This window comes from Ruditapes philippinarum, unplaced genomic scaffold, assembly GCF_026571515.1.
Source record: "Ruditapes philippinarum isolate M1 unplaced genomic scaffold, ASM2657151v2 ctg6961_1_1_1_1, whole genome shotgun sequence".
In the NCBI taxonomy this organism is placed as follows: Eukaryota; Metazoa; Mollusca; class Bivalvia; order Venerida; family Veneridae; genus Ruditapes; species Ruditapes philippinarum.
Genome location: NW_026857450.1, coordinates 1 through 19,413, shown reverse-complemented (window position 1 = coordinate 19,413; position 19,413 = coordinate 1). Strand labels below are relative to the sequence as shown.

The 19,413-nt window shown below is 34.5% G+C and overlaps 1 protein-coding gene across 1 annotated transcript; it reads right to left on the bottom strand.

The window, feature by feature from the left end:
• Positions 1 to 1,230: 1,230 nt before the first annotated feature.
• On the bottom strand, positions 1,231 to 18,423 carry LOC132749792 (G-patch domain and KOW motifs-containing protein-like; the record flags this gene model as incomplete). The annotated part of the gene is given in 10 exon segments (XM_060739689.1): positions 1,231 to 1,663; positions 8,208 to 8,293; positions 11,531 to 11,600; positions 12,026 to 12,164; positions 12,799 to 13,024; positions 13,411 to 13,543; positions 15,612 to 15,807; positions 17,008 to 17,111; positions 17,664 to 17,803; positions 18,266 to 18,423. Coding segments are annotated over 10 exon segments (1,393 nt in total), but the record flags the coding sequence as incomplete, so codon positions are not given.
• Positions 18,424 to 19,413: the final 990 nt, after the last annotated feature.

Below are 19,413 nucleotides of genomic sequence, written 5' to 3'. Positions count from 1 at the left end.
GGGGATTAAACCTTCTAGCAAAGTAGACTCTATACACTTCTTAGTTTTGTGAACTTCACATGAACGGCCAATAACGGTCATGTATGGTTATTTGCGAGTTTGTCAATGTTAGTCTGGTTAACTTAAAGGTCTTGTCATGTATAAGTATGAAGGCAATCCATAGACAATTACACGAGAGAGTCAACAGGAGTACCACATAGGCGTGAAAATTTACTTGAAAGCTAGGAACAATTCTGTTTAGTTTTAACAACATTGTATTGTCTTTTGATAAATAATATTCATTGAAGGAATTCATGACATTATTAAGCTATCCCTCTTGCTAGTTTAATTGAAATCATAACAAATTTCTGTTTCTTTTTATCACATGACTTAATAACTGCATCATTGCTTTTTTTGATTTCACAAAAACAACAAATACACATAAATATATATTACATAATTGTATACTTTTAACATACAGTAGAACTTCGGTAAGTCGAAGTTGAACGGACTTGCGTAAAAACTTCGACACATCGGGACTTCGACTGATGAATCGCTCTCAATTCCATGACAAAATTTCGACCCGTGACTAGTCCTAATTATAAGATCTATAACGAAACCTATTTCATGTTTTTCCAACATTAATCTGATATTTACATTTTACAATGATAAATATAGCATGTTAAATAACGTTTTTCACGGCTAATTATTTGGACTACCCGTTGACATATTCAAAAGAGTTACAAAAGGCGTATGAATACGACAGGGCGATAACTAAACCAGCTTATTGTAAATATTACGCGTGTTATTCTCACGCGACACCGGGTCAAGGATGTTTTCAAATGAAAGTAGTTCTTACTGTTTACTTTCAAATACCACTACGGCAATTATATTGTTACGATTAAAGCATTTTATCACACATTTTATCGCAAACAAAGGCTGTTTGAACACACGGCTGTGTTATCGAAATTGTTTTCGCAGCCAGATAAGGTGTGAAAAATGTCGCCAGATCAAAGGTGTCAAAACAATCCAAGGACTTCGACTTATTTGTTGTAAATTGCACTAGATTTACTTTATACGGACCACGAAAAAACCTCGACACATCGAAAAATTCGACACATAAAATTTCGACTCATAAATAGGTTTTTATAAGGAATATATAGGGGGGAAAGTCCGGACTTTCATTTTTCTTCGACACATCGAGAAAATCGACTAATCGAAGTTCGACTCATAGAAGTTCTACTGTAATTTGAAATTTCATACCAGTATTTTTTTCTTGTTTCTATGTTTGAAAAGATATTTGTAAAGAAAATACAACTGTACATGCAAATTTTGTTACATGTTGACATATCATATAGTGAACACAATGATCTTTTATTAGATGTAGAATAAATATTGTACATCTATTATATTTTGGTATACTGGTCACTTTTCATAAAGAAATACAATGTATTGAAGATAAAGAATAATTGATCATCATTTTATTTTTAATGTTGTTTCATTGCATTTCAAACAGAAGCACTTATATAATCAATATAATGTTTTAAAAGTCAAACTCCTCATCTATGTCACCAACATATTCACATATACAATCATAGTCCAGTTGTAAAACTTTGTCCCGGTCACTCAATAACTGTACTAAAGCTTGACATTTTTTCTTGTCCCTTTCTAACACATGCCCAAGCTGAAAATATACGAGATAAAAAAATAAAGTATTATAAATAATAAGAAAAATAACAAGATTATTATAAAACAATATAAAGTCAACAAGTAAGGATATTGTCAAGTCATAAACCTCTACCGAAAAAGACATGGGAATTAGATGTTCATCCTATAGAATTTTACAGCTGTAAGTTGATTAATACTTAAGTTATTAATAATGACCTTAACCTTTTACCTTGTGACCCAAAAATCAATAGGGGTCTTCTACCTTATATGGACAGTCATCCTAAGAAGTTTGAATATTGTGGGCCAAATGGAACTTTAATTATGCTCCGGATACTTTTTTTGGTTTTAAGGTAATTGTGACCTTGACCTTTTACCTTGTGACCCCAAAATCAATAGGGGTCTCTTGCCAAATATGGACAATCATCCTATGAAGTTTGAATATTGGGGGCCAAATGGAACTAAAGTTATGCTCTGGAAACTGTTTTCAGTTTTAAGGATATAGTGACCTTGACTTTCTAACCCCAAAATCAATAGGGGTCTTCTACCCAATATGGACAATCAGCCTATGAAGTTTGAACATTGCGGGCCAAATGGAACTTAAGTTATGCTCCGGAAACTGTTTTCAGTTTTAAGGTAATAGTGACTTTGACCTTTGACCTTTTTACCCCAAAATCAATAGGGGTCTTCTACCCAATATGGACAATCATCCTATGAAGTTTGAACATTTTGGGTCATATGGAACTTGAATTATGCTCCAGAAACTGTTTTCAGTTTTAAGGTAATAGTGACCTTGACCTTTGACCCCAAAATGAAAAGGGGTCTTCTACCCAATATGGACAATTATCCTATGAAGTTTGAATATTGTGGGTCGAATGGAACTCAAGTTATGCTCCGGAAACTGTTTTCGGTTTTAACCCTTTCCCCCATGAGCATATTGTGAAAAATGGCCGTTTTCACTGAAAAGCCTCCTGTTACAAGTTCAAACTGCTATGAAACTATGAAAAATGCTTCAATACTAATCAAACTTGGCACAAATGTTGACTGGACCATTGCCTTTGTAACGACATGCTCAGTCTTAAATTTTCTGTTACCATGGCAACGAGGGGACATCTCAAAATTGCCAAAAATCACTATTTTGCCTCGATTTTTTCCATCAAAATTTATTTCAAAGTGCTGCAACTTCTCAAGGGATTGAGATAGAGTCAAAGGCTTTTCAGCGTTGGTTAAACGTTACATTATGGTCGACCTGGGGTCATTTTTAGCCTCTCACAAGTCCAAAATTTTCTTGGCGATGAGGGGGACTCCGCCCCCCTTCAAACCCCCCTAACAGAAGGGGGCACATCCCCCTTCTGGCAACCCCCTGCTTTTGGATGGGGGGTGGCGCCGAAAAAGTGCTCAATTTTTTTAGCAACATTTCTCAAACGAAAACTTATGTTTAGGGCCCAAATAGGACATTTTTTCACTATTTGAGGCCCAGAAAAAAGGGGGGAGGTAGAAAGTGCGTTGTTTCGCGTATATATGTGGTAAAGGGTTAAGGTAAAAGTGACCTTGACCTTTGACCTTTTGACCCCAAAATCAATAGGGGTCTTCTACCCAATATGGACAATCATCCTATGAAGTTTGAACATTGTGGGCGAAATGGAACTTAAGTTATGCTCCGGAAACCAAATTGCTAACGGACGGACGGAGAGACAGACAGACGGACGCCAGGGCTGTTTTTGATTTTAAGGTAATTTTGACATTGACCTTTAACCTAGTGACCCCAAAATCAATAGGGGTCTTTTGCCCAATATGGACAATCATCCTATGAAGTTTGAATATTGTGGGCCAAATGGAACTTAAGTTATGCTTAGTTTTAAGGCAATAGTGACCTTGACCTTTTGACCCCAAAATCAATAGGGGTCTTCTACCCAATATGGACAATCATCCTATGAAGTTTGAACATTGTGGGTCGAATGGAACTCAAGTTATGCTCCGGAAACTGTTTTCAGTTTTAAGGTAAAAGTGACCTTGACCTTTGACCTTGTGACCCCAAAATCAATAGGGTTCTTCTACCCAATATGGACAATCATCCTATGAAGTTTGAACATTGTGGGTCAAATGGAACTTAAGTTATGCTCCAGAAATTGTTTTTTATAGTTATAAGGTAATAGTGACCTTGACCTTTTGACCCCAAAATCAACAGGGGTCTTCTACCCAATATGGACAATCATCCTATGAAGTTTGAACATTGTGGGCTAAATGGAACTTAAGTTATGCTCCGGAAACCAAATTGCTAACGGACGGACGGACAGACAGACAGACGCCAGGGGGTATAACATAATATGCCCTTTTGGGCATATAAAAATTGTAGGATAACTTTGTACAATCAGCTCTGACAGCTATGGGCCATGAAATGTGAACTGGTCTTTTGGGTCTCAAAACATGTAGTATCTTTAAAATAGATATTTTTTTAACTTCTTGCAATATTTTAAGGATATCTGTTTCCATAACAACCATAATTATTTCAGAACATGCATCCTCTCCATATCATGATGTTTTAATATTTCAAGTGACATGAAAATCTTCAGAGTGCATTTTTAATTATCACAGCATCCAGTTCTTGAAAATTTCAAGTCCTATTTGTTGTTATAGCAACAATATTTCTAAACTTAGGACCAAATTAAAGTTATACTGTTAAGTAAAAAAGAAACTATTCCTGTGAATGTTAACAAGAGGGCCATGATGGCCCTGAGGTCGCTCACCTGTATATAGGCCCCCCAACCCCCACCCCCCCAACGTTGCAGGGCCAATTTAACCCAAGGGCTTTTATTTGCACAAACTTGGTAGACATCCATAAGAAGATGTTTCATGCTAAACATCTAAGCTCTAGCTCATTGGGCTTTTTAAAAGAAGATTTTTTTTAAGTTTTTACTATACACATATAGTTAAAAACAATGACACCCCTGGGGCCGGGCCAGGGCTATTATTTGAACGAACTTTGTAGACACTTACTAGAAGATGTTTCATGCTTAATATCTAAACTCTAGCTATTTGGGTTTTTTCAAAGAAGATTTTAAGTTTTTGCTATACACATATAAAGAAAATCAATGACCCCCAGGCGGGGCCAATTTTGACCCCAGGTCTTTTATTTGAACAAACTTTGTAGACACTCACTAAAAGATGTTTCATGCTTAATATCTTAACTCTAGCTATTTGGGTTTTTTCAAAGAAGATTTTTTAAGTTTTTGCTATAAACATATAAGGAAAATCAATGACCCCCAGGGAGGTGCCAATTTTGACCCCAGAGCTTTCATTTGAACAAACTTGGTAGACACCTATTAGAACATGTTTGATGCTCAATATCTTAGCCATAGCTCTCTGAGTTCTTTAAAAGAAGATTTTTTAAGTTTTTACTATATGCATATAGGGAAAATCAATGACCCCCCGGGGCGGGGCCAATTTTGACCCCAGGGCTTTTATTTGAACAAACTTGGTAGACACTTATTAGAACATGTTTTATGCTAAATATCTTAGCTCTAACTGTTTTGGTTCTTTAAAAGAAGATTTTGTAAGTTTTTACTATATGCATATAGGGAAAATCAATGACCCCCTGGGGCGGGGCCAATTTTGACCCCAGGGCTTTTATTTGAACAAACTTGGTAGACACCTATTAGAACATGTTTGATGCTCAATATCTTAGCCATAGCTCTTTCAGTTCTTTAAAAGAAGATTTTTTAAGTTTTTACTATATGCATATAGGGAAAATCAATGACCCCCCGGGGCCGGGCTAATTTTGACCCCAGGGCTTTTATTTGAACAAACTTGGTAGACACCCATTAGAACATGTTTCATGCTTAATATCTTAGCTCTAGCTCTTTGGGTTCTTTAAAAGAAGATTTTTTAAGTTTTTACTATATGCATATAGGGAAAATCAATGACCCCCCGGGGCGGGGCCAATTTTTACCCCAGGGCTTTTATTTGAACAAACTTGGTAGACACCCATTAGAACATATTTCATGCTAAATATCTTAGCTCTAGCTCTTTGGGTTCTTTCAAAGAAGATTTTTTAAGTTTTTACTATATGCATATAGGGAAAATCAATGACCCCCCGGGGCGGGGCCAATTTTGACCCCAGGGCTTTTATTTGAACAAACTTGGTAGACACTCACTAGAAGATGTTTCATGCCAAATATCTAAGCTCTAGCTCTTATGGTTTTTTAAAAGAAGATATTTAAAGTTTTTTCCTTCAGTTGCCATGGCAACCAGAGTTCTGCATGGAATTAAATTCTTTGAACAATTTTTAAAGGTGACCACCAAAGGAACATTCCTGTGAAGTTTGGATGAAATTGGCTTAGTGGTTTATGAGGAGATGTCATTTAAAGTAAAAGTTTACGGACGGACGACGGACGACGGACGGACGGACGGACGCCGGACGAAAAGCGATCACAAAAGCTCACCCTGTCACTTTGTGACAGGTGAGCTAAAAAAACCAAACACATTGATTTTACAAACCTGTTAAGCACCTGCATACAACAAGATATGTTTGTAAAACATGTATGCCCCCTATCAGCAGCCAATTAGTCATGTGATAAGGTTATAATGCATGACTTCTGACCCAGTGATCAAACAATTAATAAGGGTTATAAAGTATCTACTGGTCATGACTTTGACCCCTTGACCCAAAACTCAATAGGGGTCATCTGCTGGTCACGACCAATCATCATACAAAGTTTGAAGTTCCTAGGCCTAGGCGTTTTTAGTAAATTGATCAGAAACCGTTTTTACCTACAAGGTCAATGTGACCTTGACCTTTGACCCCAAAATCAATAGGGGTCATCTGCTGGTCATGACCAATCACCATGCCTAGGTTGAAGTTCCTAGGCCTAAGGGTTCTCTTATTATTGATCGGAAACCGTTTTAACATACAAGGTCAATGTGACCTTGACCTTTGACCCCAAAATCAATAGGGGTCATCTGCTGGTCATGACCAATCAACATGCCAAGTTTGAAGTTCCTAGGACGAACGTTCTTTAGTTATTGATCAGAAACCGTTTTTACTTACAAGGTCATTGTGACCTTGACCTTTGACCCCTTAATCCCAAAATCAATATGAGTAATCTGCTGGTCATGACAAATCACCATACCAAGTTTGAAGTTCCTAGGCCTAAGTGTTCTTGAGTTATTGATCAGAAACCGTTTTTACTTACAAGGTCAATGTGACCTTGACCTTTGACCCCTTCACCTAAAACTCAATAGGGGTCATCTGCTGGTCATGACCAATCATCACACAAAGGTTGAAGTTCCTAGGCCTAAGCGTTTTTAGTAAATTGATCGGAAACCGTTTTTACCTACAAGGTCAATGTGACCTTGACCTTTGACCCCTTGACCCCAAAATCAATAGGTCATCTGCTGGTCATGACCAATCACCATACCAAGTTTGAAGTTCCTAGGCCTTAGGGTTCTTTAGTTATTGATCGGAAACCGTTTTTACCTAAGAGGTCAATGTGACCTTGACCTTTGACCCCTTGACCCCAAAATCAATAGGGGTCATCTACTGATCATGACCAATCACCATCTCAAGTTTGAAGTCCCTAGGCCTAAGGGTTCTTTCATTATTGATCGGAAACCGTTTTTACCTACAAGGTCAATGTGACCTTGACATTTGACCCCTTAACCCCAAAATCAATAGGGGTCATCTGATTGGTCATAACCAATCACCATACCAAGTTTGAAGTTCCTAGGCCTTAAGGTTCTTTAGTTATTGATTGGAAACCGTTTTTACCTACAAGGTCAATGTGACCTTGACCTTTGACCCCTTACCCCAAAATAAATAGGGGTCATCTACTGATCATGACCAATCACCATACCAAGTTTGAAGTTCCTAGGCCTTAAGGTTCTTTAGTTATTGATCGGAAACCGTTTTTGCTTAAAAGGTCAATGTGACCTTGACCTTTGACCCCTTGACCCCAAAATCAATAGGGGTCATCTACTGGTCATGACCAATCACCATACCAAGTTTGAAGTTCCTAGGCCTTAAGGTTCTTTAGTTATTGATCGGAAACCGTTTTTACTTTCAAGGTCAATGTGACCTTGACCTTTGACCCCTTGACCCCAAAATCAATAGGGGTCATCTACTGATCATGACCAATCACCATACAAAGTTTGAAGTTCCTAGGCCTTAAGGTTCTTTAGTTATTGATCGGAAACCGTTTATGCTTTCAAGGTCAATGTGACCTTGACCTTTGACCCCTTGACCCCAAAATCAATAGGGGCCATCTACTGGTCATGACCAATCACCATACCAAGTTTGAAGTTCCTAGGCCTAAGGGTTCTTTAGTTATCACTCGGAAACCATTTGGTCTACGGACCGACGGACCGACGGACCGACAGACCGACGGACCGACAAGTGCAAAGCAATATACCCCCTTTTCTTCGAAATGGGGGCATAATAATTCTTCCATGAGTTGTTGCACCTCTTATAAAAGAATGGCTATAAAAATATCCAACTAAACATAAGTTTCTGGCAGAAAATTATTCAAGAGTAAATTTTTCATATATTAATGTATCATTTTATTTACCTGTCCTTTGTGTTTTCCTGACACAATAGATATGTAAGAGGAATCAGATTTTGGCACCATAGTTTCTAACATAGACTGTGATACATCTGAAAGTAAACACAATACAACAAATTATCTAACTTTGAATACTTTAAGTTTAGAAATCTAACATTTCAAAGTAGGATATTTTAAAAAAGCGAGTTTTTAATGATACATCACATGTTAAAAATATGCCACTTGCATTCAGAACTTTCTTTTTTTTGTGTATTTTTTACCATTTTAACTTGTTGTGCTCCTAAAATACTTCCCAATTACCTGAATTTTTTTGTCTGCCAAAATTTCCATCAATTTATAATAAATGATGGTAACATCGGAGATCTGTAATGTCACATGGTAATATTGGAGTTCTATAATGTCACATGGTAACATCAGAGATCTGTAATGTCACATGGTAATATTGGAGTTCTATAATGTCACATGGTAACATCAGAGATCTGTAATGTCACATGGTAACATCAGAGAACTATAATGTCACATGGTAACATCAGAGATCTGTAATGTCACATGGTAACATCAGAGATCTATAATGTCACATGGTAACATCAGAGATCTGTAATGTCACATGGTAACATCAGAGATCTGTTATGTCACATGGTAACATCAGAGATCTGTAATGTCACATGTTTACATCAGAGATCTGTAATGTCACATGGTAACATCAGAGATCTGTAATGTCACATGGTAACATTGGAGTTCTATAATGTCACATGGTAACATCAGAGATCTGTAATGTCACATGGTAATATTGGAGTTCTATAATGTCACATGGTAACATCAGAGATCTGTAATGTCACATGGTAACATCAGAGATCTGTTATGTCACATGGTAACATCAGAGATCTGTAATGTCACATGGTAACATCAGAGAACTATAATGTCACATGGTAACATCAGAGAACTATAATGTCACATGGTAACATCAGAGATCTGTAATGTCACATGGTAACATCAGAGAACTATAATGTCACATGGTAACATCAGAGATCTATAATGTCACATGGTAACATTGGAGAACTATAATGTCACATGGTAACATCAGAGATCTGTAATGTCACATGGTAACATCAGAGATCTGTTATGTCACATGGGGTAACATCAAAGATCTGTAATGTCACATGGTAACATTGGAGTTCTATAATGTCACATGGTAACATCAAAGATCTGTAACGTCACATGGTAACATTGGAGATCTGTTACGTCACATGATAACATCGGAGATCTATAATGTCACATGGTAACATCGGAGTTCTATAATGTCACATGGTAACATCGGAGTTCTATAATATCACATGGTAACATCGGAGTTCTATAATGTCACATGGTAACATTGGAGATCTATAATGTCACATGGTAACATCAGAGTTCTATAATGTCAAATGGTAACATTGGAGTTCTATAATGTCACATGGTAATATTGGAGTTCTATAATGTCACATGGTAACATTGGAGTTCTATAATGTCACATGGTAACATTGGAGTTTTATAATGTCACATGTTTACATTGGAGTTCTATAATGTCACATGGTAACATCAGAGATCTGTTATGTCACATGGTAACATCGGAGATCTATAATGTCACATGGTAACATCGGAGATCAGTTATGTCACATGGTAACATCAGAGATCTGTAATGTCACATGGTAACATCAGAGATCTGTAATGTCACATGGTAACATCGGAGATCTATAATGTCACATGGTAACATTGGAGTTCTATAATGTCACATGGTAACATTGGAGTTCTATAATGTCACATGGTAACATTGGAGTTCTATAATGTCACATGGTAATATTGGAGTTCTATAATGTCACATGGTAACATCAGAGATCTGTTATGTCACATGGTAATATTGGAGTTCTATAATGTCACATGGTAACATTGGAGATCTATAATGTCACATGGTAACATTGGAGTTCTATAATGTCACATGGTAACATTGGAGATCTATAATGTCACATGGTAACATCAGAGTTCTATAATGTCAAATGGTAACATTGGAGTTCTATAATGTCACATGGTAATATTGGAGTTCTATAATGTCACATGGTAACATTGGAGTTCTATAATGTCACATGGTAACATTGGAGTTTTATAATGTCACATGTTTACATTGGAGTTCTATAATGTCACATGGTAACATCAGAGATCTGTTATGTCACATGGTAACATCGGAGATCTGTAATGTCACATGGTAACATCAGAGATCTATAATGTCACATGGTAACATCGGAGATCAGTTATGTCACATGGTAACATCAGAGATCTGTAATGTCACATGGTAACATCAGAGATCTGTAATGTCACATGGTAACATCGGAGATCTATAATGTCACATGGTAACATTGGAGTTCTATAATGTCACATGGTAACATTGGAGTTCTATAATGTCACATGGTAACATTGGAGTTCTATATAATGTCACATGGTAATATTGGAGTTCTATAATGTCACATGGTAACATCAGAGATCTGTTATGTCACATGGTAATATTGGAGTTCTATAATGTCACATGGTAACATCAGAGATCTATAATGTCACATGGTAACATCAGAGATCTATAATGTCACATGGTAACATTAGAGAACTATAATGTCACATGGTAACATCAGAGATCTATAATGTCACATGGTAACATTGGAGTTCTATAATGTCACATGGTAACATCAGAGATCTGTAATGTCACATGGTAACATCAGAGATCTGTAATGTCACATGGTAACATCAGAGATCTGTAATGTCACATGGTAACATTGGAGTTCTATAATGTCACATGGTAACATCGGAGTTCTATAATGTCACATGGTAACATCAGAGATCTGTAATGTCACATGGTAACATTGGAGTTCTATAATGTCACATGGTAACATCAGAGTTATATAATGTCACATGGTAACATCAGAGATCTGTTATGTCACATGTTTACACTACTTATCTATCTACTGACATTATGAAACAGTCCTCATGCTCACAATAGGTGCCTGGTTTAAGCTATTAGTTTGAGACCTCTACCTTGTATATTGACTAGGTATATAAATATCATATCCCATTGATGGTGCATTACATCATTAGTTTTGGGTGAACTTGTCCCCCTCAGTAGGATGTGATATTTATATAATGTCATGTTATAATGTCATGTATGTTTATATTGACACATAGGTTACTGAGACACAGCTTATCTATATACATTTATCTACATGAGTAATCAATATTGCAATACTGCTAACAAACTATAAATTTTAATAAGAAATTAAACAAAGATTGAGACATGGCAGTATAAAGTTTACCTTCTAAAATTTTCCCATCATCTGTTTTACACATACAATGATCCCTGTCCGATACATCAACTATTACAACCTGATAAACAATAAAATATAAAATAAATATTTATAATAATAATACAACAAAATGTCATTTTGGAACTGCTATTTTTCCTGCTGTATGTTAATATCAGATTACCTCTAGATAAAATCATTTAGAAGCTATAAGTAACCTTAAAATAACAATTGTCAATCAATATTATAATGTTACAGTAGCGAGCATGTGAGTTAAACTATCAAATATAAATAAGCTAGTTTGATAATTTTTTCAAGTTTAGAGAATTCCACATCCTAGTTGAGATTCAAACCAACAAATATGAGAGGCAAGTGAATGTCAGCTACAAATGTTGATCACCTGGTCATGTACAAACCTATCTACAATAAAATATACATATGCTCCCTTTTTTAAAATATAGATAAAATCATGTATAAATTCCTTGTTAATGATTCACTATAAAGTACCTTGTTATTATAATATTTTCCTTTCTTGTATTGTTCATCAACAAGTCGTACCCGCAACTTTGGACGAACCCAGATAGAAGATTGAGATTTACTGCCTCCATTTGTATATGAAGAAGATGAGGTATATTTATCATGTGATCTGAAGAAAAACAAAACAACATTTATATAGAACTTGTACTTCTTGCACAAAATTAGTAAGTAAGTAAGATAGTAATGCCTTTATTCACTTATTTCAATCAAATTCAATAACAAGATTTTTCTCTAGATGAATTATTTTATTTCAGTTAATAAATTATAACAGTTGAGCATTACACATGCAAAAATAACCAAAAAAATAAATTCTTGAACAAACATAATTCAACGAATGTAAAGGGCAGAGACAAACTTTACTAAACTATGAAGAAATTTTAACTGAACTTTTTGTTGAAAGTAATCATACATATAGTAAGCAACATCAATCTACTAGACAATTAGATATGCTGTCCTAACTTTATCACTGTCCTAACTTTATCATTAATCCGCTGAATTACAGTCATAATCATGTCTTAATTCATATTTGGGTCTGCACTTTCCATGTCTTAAATATTCTGGTATAAAAATGTTAAAAATAATCAGGTTACAGTATTGGTCAAGTTTCCTGGACCTGTATGCTATCATTATCTGTCATGATTGTATAAGCTGGTCAATATGTCAGCTGAAAGTGAACTTTTTATTTCAAAAATATACATTATCATTTTTATGACAAAATAATTATTTCTAATACAAATATATACCTGAGATCATCATGTTTTCTTTTCTTGTTTGATCTGTCTTTATCTCTATTTTTATCCTTCTTTCTATCATGCTGACCTTTATATACATCATCATCTGCTGATAACCGGTCTTCTTCCTTTCTGTGTTTGTTTTCTCTGTGTGATTCAGTCTCTCTATCCGAGTCTCTGTATTTCTTTTCCTTTCTAATTTGTTCTTTTTCTTTATACCTATCTGCTGCACCTTTGTCTGTGTATAAACGTAAGAAAACATTATTATCAGAATTTAAATTATAACTTCTGTATAAATACACGGATATCAGTATCAGCGGCAGTTAGTCTGACTTCGAATAATAGGTGTGAAATTGTCATAATTGTATATTTGGGACCGAATTTTTACTTTGAAAAATAGGAGGTATTGGGATAATGCATTTTGAATAATACCTTCGTACGTATTTATATTGAATTATATAGAGATAAAAATTGGGACCGCCGATCTACTTCGGATAATGCCGGGTATTCAAATAAAGGGTTGTCGAATAACCAGGGTTGGACTGTATTTAGATGTTTGTATTTTTACAAATGCCTTACTGTACCATTTACAATTACTAAATTTTAATAGTTTTTTTTACTTACTGATATATTTGGAGTATTTGTTGTATTCTTCCTGGGTAACAAGTTTTGTATTGTATTGACTAACAGTAACAAGTTTACCACTAACTGTTAACTTCAACATTAACCTGGCATTGTCCTCGTCTAGTCCTTCTATCTGTTTATATATAAATAAAAACATTCAATCATTTAGTCCTTCTATCTGTTTATATATAAATACGGGGCGTCCGTGGCCGAGTGGTTAAGGTCGTTGACTTCAAATCACTTGCCCCTCACCGCTGTGGGTTCGAATCCCGACAGGGACTTTGGATTCTTTCATGTGAGGAAGCTATCCAGCTAGCTTACGGAACGTCGGTGGTTCTACTCAGGTGCCCGTTCGTGCCTGAAATAATGCACGGAGGGGCACCTGAGGTCTTCCTCCACCAGTAAAGCTGGAACGTCGCGATATGACCTATACTGTGTCGATGTGACGTAAAACCCAAAACAAACAAACAAAAATATATAAATACAAACATTCAATTATCTAGTTCTTCTATCTGTTTATATATAAATACAAACATTCAATCATTTAGTCCTATCTGTTTATATATAATTACAAACATTCAATCATCATTTGATATAACACACAAATACAATGTGTGTTATGATTTTATTATAATACACAACTGACCATATAACTTTATTAAATGTTTGTTGTTTATTTACAGGCATTTAGAGTTGACATGACAATGTATTTAATTGTAAATATGTTTTGCTCTCCAAATCTGGCGGTAATAATAGTGTCTAGATTCTTGTTCATATGAAGTCGAGAGTACAATTAAATTAACATTATGTCATTATCCCTCAAAAACAAAAAGTAAAATTTTCCTTACAAGGAAAGGGAAAAACAATTAGTTATATAATATTTAAAAATGATTTTAGAGCATACCTGATGACGGTAGCAATGATTGTGAAATTATTGGACATACAAAATGAAAATAAAAGTAGTATTTTAACTTCAATACAAAATACTTAGTCACTATAAATGTACTAATTGCCAAAAAGCATCAGCAGCAAAAGGTTGTTCAGAAATTGGCCAATGAGTGACTTTTAATGAGGTATAACTTGTAATAGTTATAGAATATATACTCGGACTTTACCGGCTGGTATCAGCGCATGGGGCGACAACAAGGGTCAATCATAGGAAATTAATCGAGACGGAACGTCGAGATTAATTTCCATGATTGACCCTTTTGTCGCCCCATGCGCTGATACCAGCCGGTGAAGTCCGAGTATTTATTCTGTAACTGTTTTATCGCATGACCATCACGACTTTTTTCTTGGAGATTTACGCACTCTCGTAATATTTGCTTTATTTAAACATATAAATATTTTAATAAATGCCCGCAGAAATATACCCATTAGAGGCCGTTGAAGGAACTGGAATGAAATAACCATTGGACGAGGTAAGTTGATGCATTTTTCTGAATGCCAATTATTAATCATCTTTCCAGCTCATTTTCAAAATATAATCTAGGAAATATTGTCAATAAGAGTCCCGGTGTATATTTTAGAGGTATAACTTGTACGCGTATTTTTTAAAACTAACGACAATGTAGTGTTTTTTTTCTTAACACTACTTCCATTTATTAATAATTACGCTAGAATACGTGTAGTGCTTTACTGAAAAATGAATAATTTGATCATTGTTTCAGACTAGTTTGTCCTCGAGGTCAGGATGCAGAAAATGGCAATTACTTTCCACTTGAGTCAACATCTTTATAATAACTGCATTTTCAAGTTTTGAAAAAAAGATCGAGACAATATGTAAATATTTAAAAAAAAAAAAAAAGTTCTGTCAACTGTGTAATGTTTTGTTATGCTCTTTTTTGGGTATATACTCACTTTATGATTTGAAATAAAATAATAATCTGGGCATGCGCGAGAAAGTGTAGTGATACCTCATTTAGAGCACCCCAAAGCGTACTGATACCTCATTTAGAGCACCCCCAAAGTTTTCCAATACCGAAATTTAGAGAACGCCGATCTTCAAAGGAAAGTTGTGGCGGTCATGCGATAAATAACATACGTTCTATGAATTTATAAAACACAAAGTAATTTGTAAAATCCAAAAAGCTAATAATATTATTCCATTTGGTTACTTAACATGCATAATAAATACATGATGGGAAATAAACCAACAGTGTAATAAAATTTTTTAATTTTTTGATTTTCTTTGTACTTACAACTGCATAAAGATCTTTATGTGGTCCATTTTGTATCAAACAATGAGCACCTTTCTTCATAGTAAGCTCCCCTGAATCCTCATTTTTCTTTGAGTTACCTCCCTGTTTAGTACTATTTAAAGTCTGAGCCTGCTTTCTATCAGCACCAAGGCCCATTCCTTTAGGACGGAGAACAGCATCCACTGGGGCAACATCTCTAAATGAGGTTCAAAAAAATTTACAAAATACTTTTTTAGCTAATTTTTTTATATATAACTTATATTGTAGAACCTTGAAAATAAGCTTATGTTTGAATATAGGAGCACATGGAAAATAAACATATATTTTCCTTACCAAAATATTGTTTCCAAATATAAGCTCGAATATATTCCTAATGGATTATAAGTGCCTGAAAATAAGTGCATATCCCTTTTGTTACTCTCAGTTTTGACACCAAAATCGATAAGCCCATGTAAAAATTAGGCGCATATTCCGTGGCCTGTCTAAGAATAGGACCTGTCTCAGCACATATCAAAGTAAAAGTGCATAAAAGATTTTCTAATATATGCTTATTTCTAAGGTTACACAGTATATTGTTTTAAACATAATCAAAGTCATCAATTCAGTACGATCTTTAATCAAGTACATCTACATGTTACAATCCAACCATTGATTTTCCATTAAGACTGGATGATGATGTTTAAGTCATGCCAGCTGATTACTTCCTGGGTGTCATAACCAGTAAACACAACTGTATGGCTTGTGGAAGAAGAATCAAACCACAAGTAGGATGTGAACCCATGACCTAGAATTAGGGGATCATTGCCCTATAGCTACACCACTCTACCCCAACAAGTAAGTGAAAAGTTGTCATGAAAATTCATGTGCATGTTTATATGAATAAATTTTGTGATATTTCAGGGCTATTTTTCCACATGATAGCAGGGGCTGTTTATAGAAGTCTCCCCATACACAATTCTTTAAAATCATACAGTCTCCCATCTCCTAGAATTCCAAGTTTTTCTTCAGACCGAGTCCTTTAGTGGATTATCAATGCCAATAAATTAATAAAATAAGGAAGATAATGTTAATATGCTATATGAATTCAGGTGTGACACCAATAAATCAAATAATGCCATGAAAATTTCTTCATTCAATGCAGTTCAACTTACCCTAACAGAATCTATTTCTATCAGCATGTTATAATTGGAATGCATATCAATTTTGTAATTATGTTATAATTGTGTATTATGACTTAACCTTGAATTATTCTATAATAATGCACAATAAAACATTCAAGATTAATATCTTTTATCTACCCAAAACCATGTACAGTCTACTCTGTTAAAATCAATCTTGTTATAAGTGGAGTAGACTGTACATTGTATATAATAAGGATGGTATATTTAGCACCTACTTGTTATTTTTCCCAATACCTGTGCCAGGTTTCCAGCCCATTCCCTTCAACATTGCCATACCAAACGCTTCTATAGGTACTTCATCATAATCAGTGTCTTCTGGCTAAAATTATTTTATATAATATATAATTTGGTTTATCAAAACATTAAAACTCACATTTACAATGTAAAAGTAAATTGTTATTTTAAAATATTGGACATTAACAAAGTTGGCAACAAAGAGAAACAGAAAATATGTAAGTCTTCTGATAGATCAGTCTGTCATGCTGCAGAACTGTATAATGAGAGTCGAGGGTTCGAGTTCGCAGGTCAGACTGCACATTTTTCTCACCTTGTGACATTTGTAGCACAGCAAGGGATCATGATTGTATACAACATGGGTTAATTCACATAGTTCTCTGTACCCATTAGAAATTTGAGGACAAATTCAATACAGTAATTATGTCATGGTAAAGAACTGTTCAATTATTAGAAAGAAAAAGAGTAAATGGCTGGGATCTTCAGTCAATAAAGTTGTTGATATATTTATAACAGTCCCAGGTTCAAGTCCATTTCAGGCTGCATATTTCTTTTTCCCTGTGACACACAGTAATCCTTACAGATATTAAAACATGACATTATACAATGTATGTTCAATACTTTAAAATGTACAAACCCCATCAGGTCTCAATGAAACATCAAGGTGTTCATCAGTTTCAAACCCTTCTGGCACCTGATTCTGCATTAACAATGGAATCTCAATATTTGGATCAACAACGCCTCGAGTCTGCCAGGTGTCTAGCTGTTTAGCTGTATCTAAAATCAGGATAGTCAAAATATTAAATAAATAAAACTGTTCCATGCATGACACATAAGTGCATGTACATACACATCTGTATGCTCAAATTATATATCTAATGCAAATACTATAAACATTTAATATGTATCTAATACTAATGAGTCTAATGTATAATGTTAAAGTGAAAATCAATTGTTTAATTTTTTTCTGTTAAACCTGTTCAGTCATAGAAATTAGGCTTAAATTTTATTTCCAAGCAGAGCAGACTAGTAACTAAAACAATTTCATTGTAAACTAGTACTACACAGTATAATATATTTCTTATCACAATACATAATGCATAACAAAATAACTTTGTAATTCAATTTGTCAAAAAAATAAATAAATAAATAAAAAACGAATTATGTGAACACATCACACATTAATAAATTTACAAAATTAGCCTTAGTACAACAAATCAGTATATACAATTACTCTACCTTGCATAATTTCCTTGATTGCCTCTGCATCCACTCCATTTCCATCTGAAAGTGTAGGGGGCTTATCAGTCTTTGCTTTTTTGGCATGTTCAGTTTTCCAGTTATTTGTCTTGATTAATGGAATGATAATCTCTTTCTTTTCTTCTTTAGGCTTTAGGCTACATGTAATATATAAATAAAACAACAGTATATATATGACTGTTTGTTTGTTTGGTTTCATGGCACGGTCATATGGCGCCAAAACAGAAAAGATGATTTTGGCTAACCCCAGGTGTTACAAATTCAAGCAACACTAGGGGTCAAAATAACCTTACCTGAAGCATATTCTCTAGTAATTTGAATCCATTATGTCTCCTCTTATGAATACTCAGAGAAGTGGCAGCAATACTGATGCCTCAACCTTTGAAGGAAACCCCTCAGCCACAAGGGGATATAATATTTATGACAAAACAACTGATTTCTGCAACAGTTAACTTAAACTATGTCTATATAATAATGTTTAACATATAACAAGAGATTTAGCTATAAATAATGTCAGAGGGCAAGTCTCTCAAAATTTCAAAATCAATAAAAGGCTAACCAATGGCCTTTTTAAAGGGGGACTACATGTACCAATATAAGTAAAATTTTTTGGGTACATTTCACATTAACTTTTCGGGTACATTTTCTAAAAATTGTTTGATTGGGTTTTACATCACACCGACAGTTGGACACAGTATAGACCTATTGTACGATGACATCACAAGCACCTGCTACAAGAATTTAGCAGATTTACCGGTTGGCGAGAAGAACCAATATTTATATGCATTATATAGCAGCAGAATTTTTAAATTCTAATTAATAACTTTTTTATTTGTGGATCGATTTTTTAAATTCTTATACCATTTGAAAGTTCTTTATTATATTCATATTTTTAAAATGTAAGCGGATTCTCATTGTTTGCTTTTAAAAAAGAAAGCTAAGATATTTTTCAACTGTTATTTCAATAGTTTTCTAGCACCAAGTTTAACTCTTCACCAAGAAAAAATGAAAACACTTTGTTAATTTATTTTTTAATGTATAAAATATGACTAAAATGACTTTCTAATGATATAAAATACTAAGCTGCTTCATGAAAAATAAGTTTGTTATTTATAAATAAATTTTTT